Raw genomic sequence first — 22936 nt, 5'->3', positions numbered from 1 at the left:
TCCTACTTTTCCATTTTTTTCCCCCAGATTGACCCCAAAGTTGCATTTCCTCGTCGAGCACAACCCAAGGTAAGTAGGAGAAGCAGTAATAGGATTTTAGCACTTAGAGGTGGTTGCCAAGGATTTCAGATTTCAAGCAGAGCACTGGCAGTGATGTTTTGAAGCCTGGTGCACCCCGTTTCTTCAGGGTATGAGCGTGTGGCAGTGAGGGGGGCCAGGCCAGGCGCTGTGGGAGATAACCGTGCGTCTGCTAGTCAGCCATTCCCAGGTGGGTCTGAGCATCCATCTGGGGGCAGGGACCAGCCTGTGCTTTCGTGGGAGGACATTTGCAATATTTGTGCAAGCATTTTATTTATTTTGTAAGCATTGCTGAGATCCCATCAGGAAAAGTTGGCCATTTCCTTGTGATTCTTTTGGAGGGTACTCTTTTGAGGTCTAACAACTTGGAGTTTAAGGAGAGGAGAATTTAAGTGAACAGCTTGTCCTGTCTTGGAAAAACAACTCTGTAGACCCCAGAGGCCCTCAGTCTGACCGAGGAAGCGGTGGATGTGTTGGTTTCGGGTAGGCGGGGTCCGTCTGGGCACACTTGAAGCCAGTGGTGTGCTCCTGTTTTGTGCAAGGGCTGGTGCCCGGGCGGAGAAGAGCTGGAAACGTCGTCCCCTGGCAGGAGTGGTACTGCAAGGCTTGCTGAACGGCTTGAGATAGGCCTTCACCGTTTCCCAAGCGTGTAGTTAACATAATTTTCACTGAGCTTGCCAGGTGTGGTCATGAGAACACAGCTGCATAAAGCCCAAGGTGAGATTTAAAGGGCTTACGGCTTCCACGCTAAATTTGCACTTTTTAAATTATACTTTTCTCCTCCCTGAGTAATCCCGGAAGAAATACTTTTTCCACTTCTTGTGGCCTTGGCACTTTTTTAAGGGGAAGGGGAAAAGGTGAAGTGTCTGTGTAGGTCATAAAAGGGATAATACTGTGGTTTTAGCCAGTTCAGTTTGTTTCTTTAAGCATGGTCTCCCAGAAGTGGGACCTTTGAGTTGTGCAAGGGGAGGAATGGTTTTGCACATTAATGAAGAAACAGTTGGCTCTTGGGGATGGTATTTTGAGAATTTCAGGTTGGAGCCTGCCATGCGATTCCTTCCTTCCTTCTCTCCTCTCCCTCTCTTTCTTCCATGTGATTCTTTTTCTTCCCTTCCTTTCTCTCTTTAGAAGGAAACATAAATCTCTAAACAAAAATAGTGAAATATTTTCTTAAGGCATTTTTTTCCCCTAATGCTTAAGCAAATAATAGAAGTTAATGTATCAAAGGAGTTAGGTTATTTCTACACTGAGCACAAACTTTTGGGACTATCTTCAGTGTTTATTGCTTTCCAAACTGTGTGTTTCAGAAGGCTTGATGTTTCAGAAGGCTTCCAGGATTAGCAGGGTTTCCTGATTTGGAAGAATTGCTGTTTCTTCCATAAATGTGAATCTTCAAATTTCCAGGTTAGTCATTTGATCACCCAGAACTTGGATCAGGTTACTCTAGCAGGAAACTGGAAAAATCCCTGACTTGGTCAAACCGTAGGTTTCTCCTGTCCTTTGCAGCTCCTCCTCAACTCTCTCATTTTTTTTTGTTAAACCAGGAGGACAATATTTTATTTTAATATATTCTGGTGAGTATTTCAGTGATGCTTTCAACTTAAAAACAAGACAGAATATTTCTCAAGCTTGTCAAAGTGTCCCCTGCCCTCCCCAGAGTCTGGGATGGTTTTGGTGAATTATCAGACTTTGGGATGTGAGCTAACATTAAACCAGTTGGCGAAGACATCTTGCTATGGAATTCTAGGGATTTCATAATAATACCTTACTTTTGATGATACACATTCTTCACAAACGATTTTTCTATCTGTTATCTCCATCTGAATCCCAGGTCCTGCAACACTGAGAAATCACCTCTTCTCAGGTTGCTCGTCTGTAAAGTGGGGCTGATGAGAGTGACTCCCTCAGAAGGGGGTTGTGAAGAATAAAAGAGCCTGCACAGGGTGAGGGCGTTGCGACTCATCATTTTCATCATTGCCAGCCTCATCGTTGTTGGGTTAATTACCACTGCTGTTTTCGAGTTCAACAGCCCGTGTTTGGATCCCGGCCGGACTACTTGTTAACTGTATACATTTGGGCAAATCCTTTAACGTCCTTGAACCTCAGTTTCTCCATCTCACTGAGCTTTGGTGAGAAATAAATTAAGAAAGGTAAAGTGCCTGAAAAAAGACCTAGGGTCTGGTCGTGCCGTACCTGGTCCCTGCTGTTTTTGTTTTTTTAATTTCTTTGAAGTGTGGTTGATTTTCAACGTTGTATTAGTTTCTGGTGTACAGCAATGATTCATTTACGTGTGTGTGTGTGTACACATGTGTGTATATGCATCCTTTTTCAGATTCTTTTCCATTATGGCTTGGTTACCTCGTGTGTTTTTCACGCTATTTTTGTGACGCTAATCCTGTGAGAGGTCAGTAATGATGGCGGCGGTAACTGAGTGTCTGTGCCAGGCGCTGTGGAAGGGACGTGATGTGTATTGACTCCCTCAGTCTTCACCTCTGCCCTGGGAGCTGGGTGCTAGGATTTCCTTTTTCTGGAAACCATTGTTGGGTTGCGCAGTGGTGTAACCCGGCCCAGAACTGTGCCTTCTCTCAGCGTCTGTCCTCGGGGGTGTTGAGGGATGTGGAGAGGGGGTGGCTCTGAGTGGTCCCCGGGCTGTGGGGGTAGGACGGCAGCCAGCACCCCAGGCCCTGGCACTTCCCCGGCGGGTGACTCCCTGGCCCCGGGACGTCACCCATTGTGGACTCTGCCCACTGGGCCCTCCGTCTGAGCCCTTGGCATCTTTCAGGGGTTCTGGAGTTGGGGGTGCGTTGTGCTGGTTGGCCACTGGGGCAGGGTGGGCAGAGAGCGCCTTCCTTGTCAACGGTTGTTTTCCGACAGAACTTGAGTCCAATCAGGGGAATTTCAGACTGAAGGTGGTGTTGGAGGCCAAAACCTGGCCGACAGGAGAGTAGAATGTTAACTCAAGCCTTATTTATTTTTTACCTCCTGCAAAATTGGTGTGTGTGTGTGCGTGTGTGTGTGTGTGTGTGTGAGGGTCCCAGTGGCAAGGTGAGCTGTGCCCCCCCTCGGGGACTGGGTGGTGCACTTTTAAATGATGCGTCAGCGTGTCTTTCAGTTAAAATTCATTTCTCTGCTCTCTGGCTGTCCCTCCTTGCTAACACTCACCGGAGAAATATTCCATGGAGGTGTTAAAACAAGACTGCTGGAAAGAAACTGTAACTGAATACGAAAGAAAATTCGTAGCAGTGAAGAACAGATTTCATATTAGGACTGTCATAATATTCTTTAATGTATCATATAAATAAAAATCTGTTTTGACCAGAATTTTAATGAGCGACCCGAGGAAGGGTTTTGAATTCTGCAATTCATCTCTCCCCCTTTGCGATATGAATGTTCACATCTCAAGTGAAGTATAATGGGCATTATTAACTAGTCGAGGGCAAACTCTCTGGAGACCAGTATCCATTAATTAGTGAAGTGCATTTTGATCAGAAGAAGATAGGTCTGTTCTGTGTCTTTCTGTTTCTCTGGATGATTATTTAATTTGGTAAAACATGTAAGAGTTTCCCCCTCTGTCTTTAAAGAATAAAGTGGTCATACTCCTCTAAAAAGATGACTTAATTTGAAGCCGTTGGAGAAACGGGAATGATTGGGATCAATCATGTCATCATACCCTTTTGTTGGTCTCTTTGGGTGAAGTGTAGGGTCCCTGGAAGAGTTTTGCTCGAGCTTGTGGTTTCTTTTCCTTGTGTGGAGAAACCAGGAGACTGCCCAGCATCTTGGGGCAAGAGTGAGTCTGGGCATAATTTACCATCTGCCCTACTTATCCTCATGTATAATAAGGCATCCCCCAGTTCCTTGGTGGCTCAGTGGTAAAGAATCCATTTGCAAAGGTTTGATTCCTGAGTTGGGAAGATTCCCCTGGAGAAGGAAATGGCAGCCCACTCCAATGTTCTTGCCTGGGAAATCCCATGGACAGAGGAGCCTGGTGGGCTACAGGCCACAGGGTCCTAAGAGTTGGACATGACTTGGCGACTAAACCACCACCCCCCTGATGGCCAGTTTCCTCCTTCAGTTTCTGAGGCCAGAACCTTATCTGTTTATTAAGGGAAATCTCATTTGTTCAGCCTCTTTAGTTACCTTCAGTCACAGCTGGGTGACCCTGGCCCTGGAGGCCTCAGTTTCTTCTGCTTTAAACCTGGGAATCATGGATTGCCCCACGTGGAACTGTTTAAGTAGCACCCAGAGAATATCTGCTGGTATTGTCATCATAGAATTATTTTTGTAGGAAAAAAAAAAATTATGATGGTGCAGATGATTTAAGAAAATTCTTCCTTGGAATGTAAGCCCCCTGATGGCAGAGGGCTGCTGATAGCTGGCATTCAGTAACTGTTCTGTGAATGAGTGGAATCCAGCCTGCTCTTTTCATAGGGGAGGCAGCTGACACTTAGGGAGTTAACGTCAGTGGCTCCAGGCCACGTAGCTAAGTTGTGGCAAGGTTAAGCCTGAAGCCAGGTTTTCTTGTCCCCTGGAAGGCTCTCCAGATGGGTGCAGGGCAGCCCGAGCGTTTCATCCACCCACCTCCTGTTCCGGGGGAGCGGTTTCTTGGCAGCTTCTCAAGGGCGAGGGGTGAGTTTTCGACATCTGGCCTCCCCTGCTGCTGCGGGTCGGTCCTCCCAGCGTCTTGCCATCCTGGGTGATCTGCAGCTGTCAACTGGGGCGCCGCAGTTAACCGACTGCCGGTGGGCTGCTGGCCCTAGCCAGGCTGTGGCGGGGTGTCAGCAGCCTCTTCTCCTGCAGCGAGGGCCTCGGGGGATTAGTGGCTGAGCTTCCTTCTTGTCGGGGTGCGCGGCTCCTTCCTGCTCTTTCCTGCCTTCCCGGCAGCAGCAGGTGTCAGCTCGGAAGGGAGGGGCACCTCGTCCTACAAATGTCCTTTCCCTGGATTTTTGTCTTTCCTCACGTGCTTGCATTTCAATGCTAAGGTCAGTCCACCCGGAGGCCGGGGGGCGGTTTTCTATGTCAGATGTTTCTGGCAGACGGGTGAGACCCCTGTGCCCCTCGGGGATGAGAGGAGGAGGAAAGCTCTGCCTGAGGAGCCAGCTGCCAGTCTTTGGGGGCCTCCTGTTTTGTATTTTTAAATCTAAACGTTCTCCAGCCAGGAGCCCAAGAACACGGAAGGGAGATGGGGCTGTTCGTGTCTTCCTCTTGTTTGATCTGGTTTGTTGGTTTATTCAGAGCTCCTCTCATTGTTTCTGCTTGCTGAGTCCACTTTTGGGGTGCTGTAGGAAAGCCTCGTTGGCTTCCTGATGCCCACTGAGCAAAGTCTGAACTCAGCCTGGTAGGTTTGGTCCTTCAGGGTCTGTCCAGGAATCTGCTCCTGGCTTATGCTTTTGCAGCTGACACCCGGAGTGTTCCTTCTGCTTTCCCGAAGAACTGCCCTTTTGTGGGCCCCTGTCTGCACCACCCTTCCTTCCCTCTATTGTACAAGACAGAACCCCCTTTCTTTCTTTTTTAAAAAGAGACATGGGATTAAGCTCTGGATATCTCTCAAGGGTCTGGACAACTTTTAGAAACCTCACAGTTTCTAAGGACAGGGAGGCCTGGCGTGCTGTGGTTCATGGAGTTGCAAAGAGTTGGACATGACTGAGCACTGAACTGAACTGAAGCCATTCTGACACTTTATTTTTTCAGTATTTATTTTATTTATTGGCTGCACTGGGTCTTTGCTGGAGCATGAGGAATCTTTCAGCGTGGCATGTGAACTCCTGGTTGCAGCACGTGGGATCTAGTCCCCTGACCAGGGAATCAAACCCAGGCCCCCTGCATTGGAAGCCAGAAGTCTTAGCCACGGGGCCACCAGGGAAGTCCCAGATAGAACCCTCTCTCAAAGCCCAGCTTAGTTGTTACATCTTCCAAGATGCTGTCCCTTCGCCCTCATTTTCTGCATTTCCACAGCACTTTACCTGTTCTTTGAGATGGGCCTTCCAACAATAATAAATTAGCAAAAAAATATGAGGCATTGTGCCAGGCACACACTCATTCATTCATTTATTCACCGAGTGTTCTTGCGCACCTGCCGTGGGCCAGACGCTGTATGTGGCTCAGGGGAGTGGTGCGGAGGGTGAGGCGGAGGCCCTGCCCTCATACGGCCTTCCCGGTGGCGGGGCAGGGAAGCCGCGAGCCAAGTGTACACTGCACCAGCCGGTGTGAAACCCTTAGCAGGGCGAGGGTGATGGGGGCTGGGCGCCGGCCACGGCTTTCGTGCGTTCAGATGCCCCGCTCGGTGTTCAGTAATTATTTACCAGGTCTCTGCCCAGCACCCGGGACTGTGTTAGGTGCTTTGTTCTGGGTTTTATGGTTGGTTAGGTTCATGCCTTATCGCTTCTACAGAACGATAAAGGCACAGGCAGATTTTACTAATTAAAAAAGTGCTTAGCTTCTAGCCATAGTCTTTTGTACACCCTGACCTCCGTTTGGATAGAAGGAAAGCAGGATGGTAGAACAGACGCTGTGCTCGTCTTCAGGGGTCTTAGCTCTGGGTTGGGAGGAGGGGGTGCTGCCCATGTTGGGAGGATGCAGTAAGCACGCAAGAGAGGGACAGCAGTGAGGGGAAGGAGGGGAGAGGACAGCCCCTCAGAGGAGGTGGGTTTTGCCCTAGGTTCTGAAGGACAGGTAGGCAGGAAGACTGGCAGGAATGCAGTTCTTCCCACCAGGGGCCGGGGGATCAGGACACGCAGCTGGAGGCGGGCGTGTGTGCCACTTGGCTCTTGGAAGGGGGCCCGGACTGTGGGCTGGGGCCAGCTCGTGGAAGGCATCGGAGGCCAGGCCAAGCACCCACGCCCACACTTGTCGCGTGGGTGCATGTCGCGTGCTGGGGCCCTGCTGTGCGTGTGCAGGATTGTGGGGCTCTCCGTACAGGTTTCAGCGCTTGGGAGCTGGGATGCCCGTGGGGACTGAGGCTGTGCCATTCTAGGGAGAAGGTCCCCATCCCAGGCTTGTGTGCTCCCTGTGACTCCGACTGCGTTCTCTCTGGCTGCTGGCCCTTCTCCAGGAGTGATGCTCTGGGCTGATACCCTCCCTGATATTCGGGGGGTGTGGCAGCTACCAAGAGCTCTGTCGTTCTCTAGTTTCCGCCTTCTCGCCCTCCCCTCCTTTTTGTCTCTTTTAACAGTAGGCCACAATACAGACAGAATTCCAGAGTTCTGTGTTTTGTCCTTCTCCAGCTTGGGATCTTGACCTTACCGTGTATAGACGTTGACGTGTCTTTTCTTGGTTTGAAAATCACAGGCTGTGGAACACCGATGCCTGTGCCCCATGGCTCAGAGCGTCCTGACCTGTGATTGCATAGGTGATGTCTGCTGGGGGTCACCTTCGGGTGAGTGGCTCCCTGGTGGGAAGGATGCAGGATCACGGGGAATCACGACCTCTGCCTTCTCTGTGGTGTGAGAGTTGTGAGCAAGTGTGGTTGTGGGCCAAGCACCCCGTGGCACGTGTTCACAGCAGCCGAGGGTGGTTGGTCCACCTGGGACAGGGATTTGGGCCCCACGTACAAAAGGGTGTCCTTTGTCACCCTCTCCTAGCTCTCTGGAAAGTTAATTCTCAGGGTGTGTACTTAGCTTACTATACTTCCTTATTTTATTTTGAGACCTTGAATAATCAAGAAGAAAAGTCTTAATTTAGAATAATGACTGTCATATTGGGTGTCAGTATGTTTGAGGAAGCATACTAAGCCTCTGGCTACTTAATTTTTAGTTTAATCCTTGCAATAGTCCTTTGCAAGAGTTGGTATTCTCTCCATTTGACAAACGGGGAAACTGAGGCTGAGGCGGATAAGGAACTTTCCGAGGATCACAGAACCAGTAAGGGTCAGGGTTGGCCTTTGGTCTGTCTGAATCCCAACTCCTTGCTCCCTTTAACTACTCCGCTTTACTCCATCCATCACAAGTAAATAGATCTTAGGTTCCTGCACTTTGCCTGACACTATTCAATGCTCAGGCCAAGGAGTAGCATTGTTCTACGCTGGTCAGGAAGCTTCAGGTTGGTTTCTGTTGCCTGTGTTTTAAGAACCTGTTTAGTACAGTGAAGTGCCACTTAACTCGCTATGGAGTTTTGGACAAGTCACTTAATGTTTTTGTGCCTCCATTTCTTCATCTGTAAAATGGGGATTTTAATATTGCCTACATTCTAGAACTCGTACGAGTGAATACAGATGAAGGGCCTGGGGTGGTACCTGCACGTAGAGGGTCCCGGGTGGTCACTTGTTATCTGTTACTGTCCGCGAGAGATGGCGCTGCCTGCATTGTCAGAGGCTCTTCCCTGGAAGCTCACGGGTTGATGGGTACTGTTGGCCCTTTCTAGGGGCAGCAGATAGAACAGCCTGTTGAGATGTGGGAACTTCCGTGTCACTGGCTTTCGAAGGGAGCACACTTTATCCTGGCGATGCTCGGTGGGCACTGGGAGTGCGTTTCCTTTTCTGCATCTGATGCCTGTTTTTGCTGCTCCTGAGAGTGGAGTCCTGGGGAGCAGCCAGGGCACAGCTGAGACACCGCTGTGTGAGAGGTCTCCCCGTGAGCCTTCTGTCTCCCGGGCCTGGTCTTCATCTGCCTCGGGGCAGTTCCACCAATGACTGATCTGAAAGCATCACGTTCATTTATTTGTCACTGGCTGTGACGGGCAAGTTAATGCTAATGGATTCTTTTTTTAGCCTGTTGTCTGGGATGAGTTTCTCCCAAATGTCCTGAATCTAAGGCATTAGGGGACCGTGTAACTTTTATGGCAGGGGAGGAATTAAAAGATAAATAGAGTTTTGTACGAAAGGGCCCTAAATTTAGGTTAGGGACTGGAGCAGCCAAGGAGGGGATGTGAGCCAGCATGGAGTCTTCTTTTTAAGAAATCCATTCAGAACTCTAAATTGCTGTTTCTGTTTCAATTATGTGACAATTTCAAGGGTTTAGAAAAATCTAATAAAATGGTCTTGATGATGCATTCTGGGGACAGAGTGCTTTAGAAGATCTAGGAGAATAAATTCCTTGGCGGGGGGTGGCGATCAAGAGAGTCTCTTTCCTGCCACCCTGGGCCTTCTTTCGTTGGGGTTTTTACATTTTTATTGTTTTGAAGGGCAGAAAATGATGTTGGAATGTATTCAGGGCTTCATCCATATCCTCCACCAAAATGAATTATTCTCTTTGGGCAATTGCAAAGAGATGGGCCCCTCCAATCACTAGCTTTTTTTTTTTTTTTTTTTAAGCCAGCCTGTTGTAAATGACTTTCAGAGTATGGTTTGTGTGTGTAATGATTTTGAATAAAGCACCAAAGAGAAGAAAATGGAGGAGGGAAAAGTGTGAGCAGAGAGGCCCTATGAGATTTTTTTTCGTTTTTTTCCAATCCAAGCTTTTGATAGTTTCCCAAGGAACAGAAGTTTACAATGGCAGCCGGCTTTGGGCTGCCTGCGGGAAGAGAGTGCAGAAAGACCTAGTGTAGCAAACTGTGATGCTGAGTGACATTAATGAGGTGACCGCTCCGGTGGGAGGGAGGCAAGGGTCCAGCAAGGCAGAGCTGTTCCCAGGACTTGTTCATAGCAGAATGTGTCTCCTTGGGCACATGTGCGTGGGTGCCGGTGTGTGGAGTGTACCCCCTCGAGCTCCCTGTCTTCCAATGAAAGTTTTAACACCAAATCCTGCTCACTTGGCTGCAGGATTCTCCACTCCTGAGAGGCCATGTGTAGCGAGCACTGTATTCCCATCGACTGAAAAGTAAAGTTTTCAACCGGGAGGCATTTTATTTTACTTTCTGAGTATCTGCTGGGGCCCGGGTGAGTGACGGGTGAGGCCACATCCCAGAGGTGCACACTGTTGGAGTGCTGGGTCCAGGAGTGTGAAAAGTCAATATTCTCATCTCTCAGATGAATTCCAGGCAGTGGGGGAAGGAGAAGGCCTGTTGGCGAATGGCTTTTTTATTTTTAAAGCCCTAGACTGATAACATTTCATATTGATGGTATAAATGGAACATTGCAACAACTGCTTCTTAAATATTTTAGTGCCTTGGAGAGTGTTCCGTATTTCCATGCTGCTCTTGTGTAAGAATTTCCAGTTACTCAGAAGAAGCCGCAACATTTCAGGCAGATTACCTGGTGAGGATGTGAGGAACCTGGGTTTTGCCGTCTTACTGGATGGGACCTGGGGAGGACACACCTGGTTCTGCTGTCAGACACTTCCAGAAGTGAGGCCGGAATCTGTCTCATGCCTCATCCCGGTGTTGGCGTGAGCCTTCTAGAGACTAATGGGCAAGTGTTTGAAAATCTGGTGTGAGATCTTAGGGGAAAAAATACCTAGGACCTAGAGTGGGTTGGGTAGGTGGAAATGCAGTGTGTATTTATTGGTGCATGCCTGTTTTTTTTTTTTTCCCCCATCACTTTCAACTCAGTTTCCTCTGGAATATTTCTTACATATGTCATTTTTATAGCTAAAGGCCAACAAAAATGTTTAAAGTTACACACGTAGCACTGAATAAAAGCCAACGAGTAGGGTCATTGTCTCTCATCTGTGGGAAATGGAACAAATAAGGATGTTTGAACCTAGGAAAAGATTGCTCTGTGAATCTGCACAAGACTGCTACGTGTATCTGTTTCCTCGTCTGTTTTCAAAGCAGATAATTGGTTTTAGTAAGAACTTCTGACTTGATTAGGGGGCCCTTAGGAAATTAAAGTGTGTTTGAATTTCACAAGTATAATTTTAATTATACAAATTTTGCGTTTTTCACTAGGGAGCCAGGTTCAGAACTTGTTTTCCTGTGCTAATAGGGGTAGTAAAGCTGATTATGGCAGAATGCCTTACTTAAATCGCTTTGAAAATAAAAATCCAGGGATTTGATCATTGTTTTTCCCCGCAGTACACGATGTTCAGGTTAAGGTCCGTACACGTCCCATATCCTTGTTAGAAATGATTTTTCACTGGATCCACACAACCTGACTGACATAGTGGGGAGGGGGGCCCTCATTATGAATTTTCCTGCTGCACTTGCTGAAAGAATTCAATTAAAGTTCTTTTGAGCAGAGTCCTGCCTGGGCAGCTCGCATTTGGCTCGCTGCCACGTTAGCATGTTGTGATTGCCTTTATCGCCACATCGTCCTGTTTGCTCAGAGCCTGCGCATTCACAGCGCTAGCTCTCTAAGCGGCCCCTCTTCAGCACAACCCCATGGGTTAAGCCGAAGGAACTGTGGAAACGGTCACCTGAGCTCGTCCCCAAGCTGTGGAGAGATGATGGAGTGAGGATGATCAGCCCCCCTGGGCAGCCCAGGAGCAGGGCTGATTGTGTTTGTGGAAAGTGACCCTTTTTCAGACAAAGCCCCCAAGGGTCCAGAAGTGCTTTGTGAGTTTGAACTCTAGCACCCTCACCTGTGTCCCCCTGTGCAAGGGCTTTAAAAGCCACCTAGAGACCAGCCCCTGAGGCCCTTGAGGCTCTTGTCTCAGATGCTGATGGGAGAGCTTGAATAGAACAATTATTTGAGTTAGAGCAATCATGAGACCAGCTTGGGGATGAGTTGGGGTCATTTCAGGTTTGGGGCTGAAAGGACGGGGAAGAAAGCTCCAAATGTAGGGCGACCCCACCCCTCCGCTCCTGCACCGACTCACTGACTGCTCTTCCTGCTCCTTCCTACAGAGGCGGGGTGGCCTAGCGTCTCCGGGCCTGGGCCCCGGGACTAGGCTGACTCTGAGTCCTTGTTCTGCCGTTTACCAGCTATGTGACCTTGAGCAAGTTCATCTAAATGTTCTGTGCCTTAGCTTTGTCATCTGTAAGGTGGAGGTAGTGTTGCCTTCATGGGATTGTTGGGAGGATTACAGGAGCTGAAATGTGAAGTGCTCAGCATGGTGCCTGGCACGCAGCACGTTGATGTGCGAGTTACTGTGTTGTCAGGAAGGGTGATGTCCTGTATGGCAGGCTTGGCAAAGTGATTGCCTTGGTAGTTGGAGAGTTGTTTTAAGGGCAGCAGTCTTCCTCTTTACTATTATGTTGAAACATGATACTTGAGAACTGCGAAAGAGCATGTGTGTACACACACACACACAAGTGCATTATGTTTGCCTATGAATATATGTGACTTGAGTGGAATTGCTGTCCTTTGGATGCGGACAGGTGTGGACACTACAGTCCACGAGGCATGTGCCTCAATGGGGCACAGCTTTTGGGCCCACAAGGATCTGGTTGGAATCTCGCTGCCACTAACTCTGTGACCTTAGGAAGGCGTCTGTGCTTTTCTGAGCTTCAGTTCTTTATCTAAAAAACTGGGTGATAGAGTTGTGGGTCCGAAATGAGACGTGAGGCGCTGTAGATAAGGCAGCTGGTGGACGGTTGACACTTAGAACATATTAATTCCTCCCCTAGACGCCACCCCCCACCCCCAACCCCGTGACCAGGGAGTTTTTTAAAATTTTATTTTGTATCATGAAACTGAGAAAGATGCAAAGTTTTCTGCTCTTGCTGGAGATGAAAACACCTGAAGTCAGCTGCTTATCAGTGCTAAGTAGAGAGAATCGTAAGAGGGGGATGTTGGTATCCTTAATCTACCCGAGTTTTCAAGAGTAAGGCGGTGCTTTTATTTTGTCAGGAACCTTAGATGGTGTCAGCAAGCGTTTCAAGGCAGGCTTGTTCCTTTGACCTCCAGTGGTCCCTGGACTCACTGGCTGAATGGTTGAAGAGGTTTGGGGAATGTTTAGAAGGAAGGAATAACTTCAGGGAAAGACAGGCTCCCAACTGTGACCAAGGACGGTTGAGAGCGGGGGAAAACATTAGTATCGGGGTGGTGTTACCTTCTCACAGAGCCTTTTACCTGAGGACTCGGAGTAAGAGGTTTTGATCCATAAACCCATGGGTCCCGTCATGTGTATACGTGATGGGAAAGTTGCTCAGTCATGTCCGACACTTTCTGAGCCCGTGGACCAAGGAATTCTCCAGGCCAGAATACTGGAGTGGGCAGCCTTTCCCTTCTCCAGGGAATCTTCCCAACCCAGGGATTGAACCCAGGTCTCCCACCTTGCAGGCGGATCCTTTCCCAGCTGAGTCCTGAAGGCAGCCCATCATGTGAGTGGGCATCTGTAAGCAGAGCTCCAGGACACATTCCCAGCCGTCGCCTGGTGGGTCCCTGCCTTTGGATCATCTGCCACGGGAGCCCCCAGCATCTTAGGGCATCTACCATTTGCCCACCTTGATCTCTTTGCTCATTTCCAGATTTGTCCCCTCAGCCTCGTATCTGTCGGGTGGAGTCAACTGGCTGGGTGTTGTCGGAGACAGGGGGTGAGATTCTGACTCTTAAGTGGATCATGGTGGAGGCGGGGAGACACGGGCTGTGTGTGAGTGTTAGTGTGCAGAGGATGGGAAGGGGTGGCCCGGAGGGGCAAGCTCGTCGTAGATTACATTGACTAATTATAGGGAAAAAGCCATATTTGCTGCTCCATTAAGTGATCACTAGGCTATGAAGCAGTTTATTGTAATTAATGCAGAAACAGCAAATAAATGTTGGGTTTGGAGTGGAGGGTCTCCAGACACCCCTCCCCCTTTGGTGCTCTGCGTTCGCTGCCCCCATGGTTATCCTGCAGGTAAAGGGTCCCGGGGGACGCCTGCACCCGGAAGGACCGGGGTATGCAGTCTTTGACCGGGTTTCTGCCGCTTTATTGTGGCCTCTGAGGACGATCTCTTGGCTGATCTCGCCTTCAGACTCTCCTCTAGGGGTTTTTGTGTCTGCTAAGGATGGAGGAGGAGAGACAGACCCAGGCCATCATTGCTATTCTTGCCACAATCATTTTAATTTCAGGGCATGCGAGTGGCAGGTTACACATCCAAGTCCATCACGCTACGGGCCTTGTGGAGTTGTGATTGGTTTCCTTGATGATTTCTTGTTCAAATCAGCGGTGCTCTTAATTTTCCAGATGAAGTAAGAAGAAAATTGGAGACTCCCCTCCCGCCCTGTGTCTCTTCATCCAAGGTTTTCTGAGCATAACTCTGATTTGGAGGGTTAATATTAATTAGGAGCCGGTCTAGACCTCGGTGGCTTGATGAGGGAGCTTCCCGTCGTGACAGGCGTGGCTCCGTTTTGCACGTGCCTGCTTTTGGTAGAAGTTTCTGGGTTTAAAAGCCAAGGGAATAAAGACAGAGCCAGCGAGAAAGGGGTGAGCGCCTGTGCCCTGAAGGGGTGGCACTGGATTCTCCTGGATCTTCAGGGAGGAGCAGGACCACAGTGGGGTGTCTGCGTCCAGAAGTCCCTCCTGCGTTGGCCTGTCACCCGCCCCTGCTTTCTGCCTCAGTTTCCTTCTCTGTGAGGGAAGGGCACTTCTCCGGCATCCTAACAGAGGCATGACTCATTTCCCGAGTTTCCAAATTGGGTGATGCTAGAATTTCTCTGAGGCAAGTGACCTGTTCATGCCAGGTCACAAGCACACGCTTCATTTTGTGCTGAGGCTCCAGGTCTTCGCTTCCAGGCCTCACCAGTGCTGACTTGGGCTTTCTGGGCCGGGTGGCAGAAAGGACAAGGACAGGGAGCCAGCAGGCTGCACGCTCCAGTTAGGGGACAGGAGCCCTAGGGAGCACGCGGCCTGCATGCTTCGGGTTGGACCACGTCAGGGATCATTCTCCTTTGGCCTGCGAGTTTGAGTGGGTTTTCTCTTCGCCGTGGTGTTGGGAGTGGGAGGAAGGGCTGCTGAAGGCTCAGCGGGAGAGGCTTGGCTTCTCCTTCTCAGCTGAACTTGACCTCGGGCCAGTTGTCTTGCAGCCCTGAGCCTCTGTTTCCTCATTGGTAGACTGAGGAAGGCTGGGGGATGCGTTCTTTGGGTTTGAGAGAACAGGCTTAGCAGGAGAGCAGCGTCACCGTTTTCTTTCTGGCCTAGGAGTTTCCTAGCTGTGGGGCCTGGGGAAGCTCACTTCATGTGGCTAGCCCTCAATTTCCCCGTCTGTAAAGTGGGCTGATGTGAGACTGGCGTTTGTCTTCTGGGGTTGTTGCTAGGATCGCGTGCGAGTGTTTGTGAAGAGCTGGGCGCGGTTGGCCGGGAGGGAGGTGGTCGGGTCTGCAGAGGTCTGCCCAAAGGAGCCCAGGACATTCACCTGCAAGAGACACCCACGCTCTGCAGATGGACGCTCGGCTTTGGACAGAGCTCCCACGGAGGGAGATTTGGGGTTAAGGAGGCGAGGCCTGCCTGAGATCCTGGTCTGCAGCTTCAGGGTGACGTGCCCTGGCAGTGATCTAGCATGGCCCAGGTGTGGGTCCTGGCTGCCCCGGGGGCCCTGCAGGCCGGAGGGGGCTGTTGAGGGCCCACCTGCGTCCCTGCAGTGCCAGACAGCTCCACGGGCGTGGGGACCGTGGCCTCCCTGTGTGACGTCCTGGCTGCAGCGGGAGGGGGAGGGCAGAAGAGGAGGGCCAGGTGCCAAGCGATGTGGAGACTCTTAGTAGTTTTTGGAAACCCCTGTCTGGTACTCTCTGAAATTTGGAGGCCTTGCTTGACTGAGGCAGGCCTGATCAAAGGCCGTTGGCAATTTCAGGATGTTCTTAAGTGTGTGGGGCAGACAAAGGATCTGTCTCTTTTGATTTCTTCCTCTCCCACAGTCCTCCCCTCTTGGTGAGGTTTTAAGTGGGCACCAGCGCCTGTTTGTCATGCCCGGTGTGTGCCCGAGGAATGTCTGAGGTGGTGGTGGGTCCAGCCCTCTGTGGCCACTGCCCTGAGGAGCTGTGGACCCAGTGTTGTGCGACCAGCCAGCTCCCACCCACTGCTGCCTCGCTTCCTTTTCACGGGCAGTTCTCATTCGGTGTTGGAGATGGAAAAGCCTGCGCACGTGTTGTTATACTGTTAGTGTTATTCCCTTGAAGGGAGGGTGGAAAAAGGGAGTTGTAGCAGAAAGCATCTTGCAGGAAAGGAGAAAGGGGAATCTGTGCAAAATGAGCTTCCTTGGTGGCACAGATGGTAAAGAATCTGCCTGCAATGCAGCAGACCTGGGTTCGATCTCTGGGTTGGGAAGATCCCCTGGAGGAGGAAATGGCTACCCACTCCAGTGTTCTTGCCTGGAGAATCCCATGGACAGAGGAGCCTGGTGCGCTACAGGCCATGGGGTTGCAAAGAGTCAGACACAACTGAGCGACAAACACATGCTCACCAGGCCTTGTGTTGGACAAAGAAAGTCTCTTGGGGCCTGTGAAGACTCCGACTAGGCCCTGGTCCTGCTAAGCCCCCAGGCTAGAGGGAGGCAGGTGTATGGACAGGCAGGTGCTGGTGTAAAGCCAGTGGCTGTGCTTTTCGGTACTGTGCCCAGGAGGGATGCCGAGGAGGAGAGGGCAGGGCGCGCCTCTCGGAGGAGGACTCGTGAGCTGCGTCTTGAGAGGAGAGGTCCTCCAAGATGAGGAAACTGTGGGAGCAGTTGGATAGTTCAGCTTTTAGGGGGCGGGGCAGGTTGTTCCTTATGGGTGGGAGTGTAGGGTCCAGGGGAGGGTGTGGTGAAAGATGGATTAGCTCACCACACAGCGGGGTCTGGAGCTCTGACCCTGAGCATGGCCAAAGGTCAGAAGTGGGGTCCAGTCATTGCGTTTCTATCTGGAAGGAGACTTATCCATTGAACAACCCGTGGGAGCATCCTTCGTTGGAGAGCGATTATCATGAATGCTAAAAGCACATAGACAGTTTCAGGGACTGAGTCAGGATTTGGGGAAGGCTTCCTGGAGAAGGACTTGGAGGCTGAATTTGAAGGGGAACATGAGGGAATATGGGCGGGAGGATAGGAGTGCACCCGTGTGCTGGAGTGCGGAGGTGAGGGGAGAGAGGTGATCCAGGAGCCAGGCCGTGGGTTCCGGGGCTGAGGTTTACTCTTATCCTAGAAGAGTCGAAGCATCCACTGTTGGGTGTGAGAAGGGATGGGAGATGATGAGTTCCTAGTTTGGAAATAATGCTGTGGCGCTCCGCATGGAGAGCGGCTTGCGGGAGCCTCAGGCGCCGGGCGGGGCGGGGCGGCCAGGGGCCTTGCGGAAGGGATGGTGGTAGGGCTGTGCTCCCAGAGGCGGAGCGGGAGACAGCTGCATGGTGACTGGCAGCTGGGCGAGCGGGCAGTGTTGGGGTGAGACGCGAGTGTGACTTGTCCCAGTGGATGGACCGTAGCCCCATCTCGCCGTAATTGCCTGCGCTGGGGCCTGAGGGAGACGCAGGCCGGACAGGTGAGCCTGGCTCAGGGGTTGAGTTTATCCTCCCGTCTGGAAGCCTGCTTGCTCTTGGTGACGCACCCCTATTAGTAAACTTTGAGGATGCGCTTGTCTACTTACTTATTTATAAATGACATGCGTATACTACTGTGCTAAACTGCTGTGTGCCTCCCAAGGCACAGACAAACAGAAATAAAAAAGGGTGAGAAGAAAAAGCTAAATGCAAATAAAAGTTCTGGTCTTCTTTCCACCACCCTGCCATGCCTCCCCGCCCCATCCTTCTTTGGGGACCATAGCTTTAGGCTACAGGGAGCTGTGACTGAGTTTTCGGTTGGGTGTGGACAGGTCAGATGAGGGTTGGGGAAAGCGCACCCTGTGGTCCAGGGGCCCTTGGATGAGTTCTGCGAAGGCCAGGGGTCCGTGGGGAGGAACCTGCATGGTCTTGTCACTACGTGTGGCCGCCTGAGTCGAGCAGGATGCTGTGGGTCCTGTGCCCCAGACCTGGGCTTGGCAGGAGGGGTGTGAGGGCTCCGGGGGGCTTGCAGGTCTGTGGGTGCTCATCCCATGGGAGTGGGTGGTGAAGCTCATTCCCTGGTGGTCCAGCGAGTGCCTGTCCTGTTCAGCCTGGAGGGATGAGGGCCACGCTTGCCCGTGAAGCATGGATCTTAGGTCGTGGGAACTGTGTGAGGAATAGAGGGTCTGCTGTCTGCACTGGCATCCCAGCCACTGTCCCATTCTCCACCCTCTTTGCCTGGTGGGCAGATGATAATCCTTCCCAACCCAGCTCCAGAGGCTGAGACTGACCTAAGGCGAGCTGCTTCTGTCTTCACCTCTGCGTTCCTTCTCTGGGTGCCTTGCGGCTCACGGGCGCTGCGAACTCTCTCCCTGGCTGGGTTCTCCTGGGATGATTCTACTCCAGCCTCTTCCATTTAGCTCTCCCTTCGAGCAGAACCCAAGCTAGGATCGTGCCTTCCCGAGAACGCTTTCCAAAGCCTTGTTTCCCCGCAGACTTGCATTTCAGGCTTTTTCTGAGTGTAGATGCGCGCCCCGAGCCATCTTTCCATGTGAGAAGTGAGCAAATCAAAGGTGGGCCGTTCTGCCCTGGTGAGGCCTTTTTGTGTAAAAGGACCTTCAGGGGTAAAGCAGGCAGGTTGACTGACAGCCAGGAGAGCTGCCCAGCAACAGGCCCACCGCGTGGGGCACCTCGGGGAGGAACCAGGCCAGGAGCAGACAAAGGACGCCCAGCACAGGGCAGAGGAGCCTGCTGGAGGTAAAGCAACCTGAAATGCGTTTTCAGCGCGGGTGCTGCGTGAAGCCAGGCGGAAGTGGCCGGTGGGGACGCGGCGTTTGCAGTCTGTCCCTGCTTTGACTGATCTGTCTCTGTCTCCTCCGAGAGCAAAGCCGGGAGATGAGGAGTCGTGGCTTCCAGGCTCGGCTTCAGGCTGCGCTGGCGTCCCTTGCTTGGTGACCTTGGGGGGGTCATGTCTTTGCTTGGGGTCACTGGGGTTCCTTGCAGACTTGGTGAGCTTGGTCCTGTGGTCAGAGGGAGCGCTTAGACAGAAACGCTGACAAAGGGCTTCTAGAGGCTGCAGGCCAGCCTGGTGTTTCCCAAGGATCCCCAGATAGTGGGGGCTGGGGGCTCTGGAAGTTTCTCCTTGCAAGCCTTGTTGCTTCTCCGAGGGGCCAGCCCGCGGGGGGTCCGTTCTGCACGGAGACAAGGCAGAGGCCTGAGGCCTCCCACCCCCCACCCCTGGCCAGGCTGCAGAGTAAATCCTGTCCTGACATCAGAGCCGGCCTCCAGTGTGACTCTCCCTGACACGATCGACTGTCTCAAGCAGTGCCTGTGTGTGTGAATGTGTAGCCGTGTGTGTGTGTGGCCGTGTGTGTGAGTGTGTGTGTGGCCGCGTGAGTGTGGCCATGTGTGTGTGTGTGTGGCCGTGTGTGTGTGTGTGTATGAGTGTGTGGCCGTGTGTGTGTGTGGCCGTGTGTGTGTGGGGTCGTGTGTGGCTGCATGTGTGAGAGTGTGTGGGGCCGTGTGTCTGTGTGTGTGGCCGCGTGTGTGAGTGTGTGGCCATGTGTTTGTGTGTATGAGTGTGTGGCCATGTGAGTGTGTGAGTGTGTGTGTGGGGCCATGTGTGTGTGTGTGGCTGTGAGTGTGTGGCCATGTGTGTGTGTGTGTGTGTGGCCATGTGTGTGTGTGGCCGTGTGTGGCTGTGTGTATGTGGCCGTGTGTATGTGTGGTCGTATGTGTGTGTGTGTGGGGCCGTGTGTGTGTGGCCGTGTGTGTGTGTGTGTGTGTGGTCGTGTGTGGCCACATGTGTGTGGGGCTGTGTGTGTGAGTGTGTGGCGCTGTGTGTGTGTATGTGGCCATGTGTGTGTGGCTGTGTGTGTGTGAGCGTGTGGCTGTGTGTGTATGTGTGTGTGTGGCCATATGTGAGTGTATGGCCATGTGTGTATGTGTGTGTGGCCGTGAGTGTGTGGCCATGTGTGTGTGGCCGTGTGTGTATGTGTGGCTGTGTGTGGCCATGTGTGAGTGTGTGGCCGTGTGTGTGTGTGGCCGTGTGTGAGTGTGTGGCCATGTGTGTGTGTGGCCATGTGTGTGTGGCCGTGTGTGGTCGTGTGTGTGGTCGTGTGTGGCCGCATGTGTGTGGGGCCGTGTGTGAGTGTGCGTGCGTGTGTGTGTGGCCGTGTGTGTGTGTGGCCGTGTGTGTGAGTGTGCGTGCATGTGTGTGTGGCCGTGTGTGTGTGTGTGTGTGTATGTGGCCATGTGTGTGAGTGTGCGTGCATGTGTGTGGCCGTGTGTGTGCGTGTGTGTGTGTGGCCGTGTGCGTGAGTGTGCGTGCGTGTGTGGCTGTGTGTGTGTGTGGGGGGGCCGTGTGTGTGTATGCGTGAGTGTGCATGTGTGTGTGAGTGTGTGGCCGTGTGAGTGTGTGGCCGTGTGTGTGTGTGTATGTGTGAGTATGTGGCCGTGTGTGTGTGTGTGTGTGCGTGCATGTGTGTGTGGCCGTGTGTGTGTGTGGCTGTGTGTGTGAGTGTGTGAGTGTGTATGTGTGAGTGGCCATGTGTGTGAGTGTGCGTGTGTGGCCATGTGTGTGTGAGTGTGCGTGCATGTGTGAGTGTGTGGCCGTGTGTGTGTGTGTGTGTGTATGTGGCCATGTGTGTGAGTGTGCGTGCATGTGTGAGTGTGTGGCCGTGTGTGTGAGTGTGCGTGTGTGGCCGTGTGTGTGTGTGTGTGTGTGAGTGTGTGGCTGTGTGTGTGAGTGTGCGTGTGTGGCCGTGTGTGTGAGTGTGCGTGCGTGCGTGAGTGTGTGGCCGTGAGTGTGCGTGCGTGTGTGTGTGTGTGGCCGTGTGCGTGTGAGTGTGCATGAGTGTGTGGCCGTGTGTGTGAGTGTGTGGCCGTGTGTGTGTGTGTGTGGCCGTGTGTGTGTGAGTGTGAGTGTGTGGCCGTGTGTGTGTGTGCGTGCGTGCGTGAGTGTGTGGCCGTGTGTGTGTGCGGCTGTGTGTGTGTGCGCGCGCGTGTGTGAGTGCATGAATGTGTGGCCGTGTGTGTGTGTGTGAGTGTGTGTGCGTGAGTGTGCGTGCATGTGTGTGTGTGGCCGTGTGTGAGTGTGTGGCCGTGTGTGTGTGTATGTGTGAGTATGTGGCCGTGTGTGTGTGAGTGTGTGTGAGTGTGCGGCCGTGTGTGTGAGTGTGCGTGCGTGTGTGTGTGGCCGTGTGTGTGAGTGTGCATGAGTGCGTGCGTGTGTGGCCATGTGAGTGTGCGTGCGTGAGTGTGCATGAGTGTGTGGCCGTGTGTGTGAGTGTGTGTGTGTGGCCGGCGTGTGAGGGCTGATGCGGCGTCCTGTGGGGCCGTGTCTGGGTCTCGGGGTCCCCTGCTCCCTTGGCCCCTGTGCATTCTGCGGGCGCGGGGTGTGAGGGTAGGAGGGGCTGTGCTGGGGAATGTTCTGGCCGGTCTTACACGTGTCACTGTCACAGCAGGTAGATACGCCCTGAGAATCCTTCTGGAGGTTTTATCATTGAGTCCCCCACCTCGGCTTCAAGACTGCTCACCTTCTCTAAAGCATGTACTCTGTGCTCTACGGGTGGACCTGGAGGGCAGGACTTTTTTAAAGAAAATACGTTGTGGAAGAAGCTTGCCATCCAGGGTGGTTGGGTGGCCAGCTATTAAAGCTTTAATAATTGAGGAGGCATCTGGGTCCCCTCGTGGAAGGAAGCCCTTCTGGCAGGAATGGTTTTGCTTTTGAAAGAATGTGCTCACCTTTAACTGCAAACGGCTGTGACGGGAGTCGTATTTAATTTTAAATTGCCCATGTCCAGCAAGCCTCTGTTACTCTTTAAACAATAAAGTGTTTTTCATCTTCCCGCAGCTGTGTTCTCCATGTGGGGGCCGGCCTTTTTGTGGGGAGACGGGGCTCCTGGGCCTCTCTCCTCTCCCCTCCTTCCCTTTCAGGCTTGTCAGGGTTTCTAGAAAGCGCTGGGTGTGGAGTCCCCACCCATAAACTGCAGAGAGGGTGGCTGGGAAGTTTATAGCAGAGGGGTCAGTCAGTAATGTCAGGTCCTGGGGCTGAAGGCCTTCCTCTGTGGGCCAAGCCCAGAGGTCAGTTTGTGTCTGAGACCCTTTCAGGAGCCCCTGTCTTTTTCTCTCCGCCCCCACCCCCTGGCTTGAAGGGGGCCTGATTTGTCTGTGATAATCAGAAACAGATTTTGGCTTCTGATCCATTATAGATGTGTTTGAGATGGATGCCAAGCCTTCAGCCACTTAGAGAGCTCGTGAACATGCATTTAGATACGAAAGAAAAAAAGGCAGAGAAAGGGGAAAGAAATAGCTTCTTCCCAAGCCCCCAGACCAAAAAAGTCTCCAAAGGACCACAGACGGCACCAGCGACAAAGCTCCATCCAGACCCTGGAGAGGCAGTGGATGGGAAGAGGAGATGGGACTCCAGAGGCGGCAGAGGAGGTGGAGGATGTGCAAGTATTGGACGCAGTGGCTGCCCCAGCGGAGTGATCTTTGTGTGTGTGTGGTGGGTGTTCCCCGAGCCCAGGGGCTCCCAGCCGAGGTGGCAGGCCACTGGGGTGCCCAGCGGGGCCCTGTTCTATTCAGGAGACCCTCGAGTTAGGAAATATCGATCGCTCTCTATTTGTAAACAGTCTAAAGGGACATGGTGCCAACAGAAGCAGGCAGCTTCGGGCGATTCGAGGGTGTTTGTGGTGGCTCTCACCGGGGAAGCCTGTGGCTCTGATGTTCTGGATCAGCACGGCCCAACGTTTTGATTCAGAAAAGGGGCCTGCGGAGTTGAGTGGTGTTGGGGTGTTGATTTCTTTTCCTCCTTGTCTGCTTGCCTCTCTTTAATGAAGGTGCCTGATGGCCCCTCCAGCTCTCCACCCTGGGGTTTGTTCTGGCTGGGAGGTTTATGGGGGCCCTGGCTTCAGTTGACCTTAAGGCTCAGCTCTGAGCCGGTCCCTCCCCCTCCCCCCAGGGTGTTGCAGTTCAGCTGCTGGCCCAGAACTCACACTCATGTGTCTCTCACTCCAAACAAAAAATAAACCTGTGTGCTCTAGGTATGTATTTTAGAGGTGTGTATGTGTGTGTTTGTCTCTTGACAGGTTTGTTGCCTACAGCTGTGCAGCCACAGCTGGCTTTGAAATTTGAAAAATATACATATTTGTAAATGGGCGTAAAGCTGGTTGAAGGAG

At 52.1% G+C, this 22936-nt stretch overlaps 1 protein-coding gene across 4 annotated transcripts in view; it reads left to right on the top strand.

The window, feature by feature from the left end:
* Window positions 1-22936, top strand: part of MSI2 (musashi RNA binding protein 2) — a 232919-nt gene that overhangs the window by 5650 nt on the left and 204333 nt on the right. For all 4 annotated transcript variants that reach the window (XM_045164964.1, XM_045164963.1, XM_045164965.1 and 1 more), the window contains exon 5: window positions 28-69. In XM_045164964.1, coding sequence (XP_045020899.1) covers window positions 28-69 — 42 coding nt within the window. The remainder of the gene's footprint in view (window positions 1-27; window positions 70-22936) is intronic.

Source organism: Bubalus bubalis, chromosome 3, assembly GCF_019923935.1.
Source record: "Bubalus bubalis isolate 160015118507 breed Murrah chromosome 3, NDDB_SH_1, whole genome shotgun sequence".
NCBI lineage: Eukaryota > Metazoa > Chordata > Mammalia > Artiodactyla > Bovidae > Bubalus > Bubalus bubalis.
This window is presented reverse-complemented; position numbering and strand designations above follow the sequence as displayed.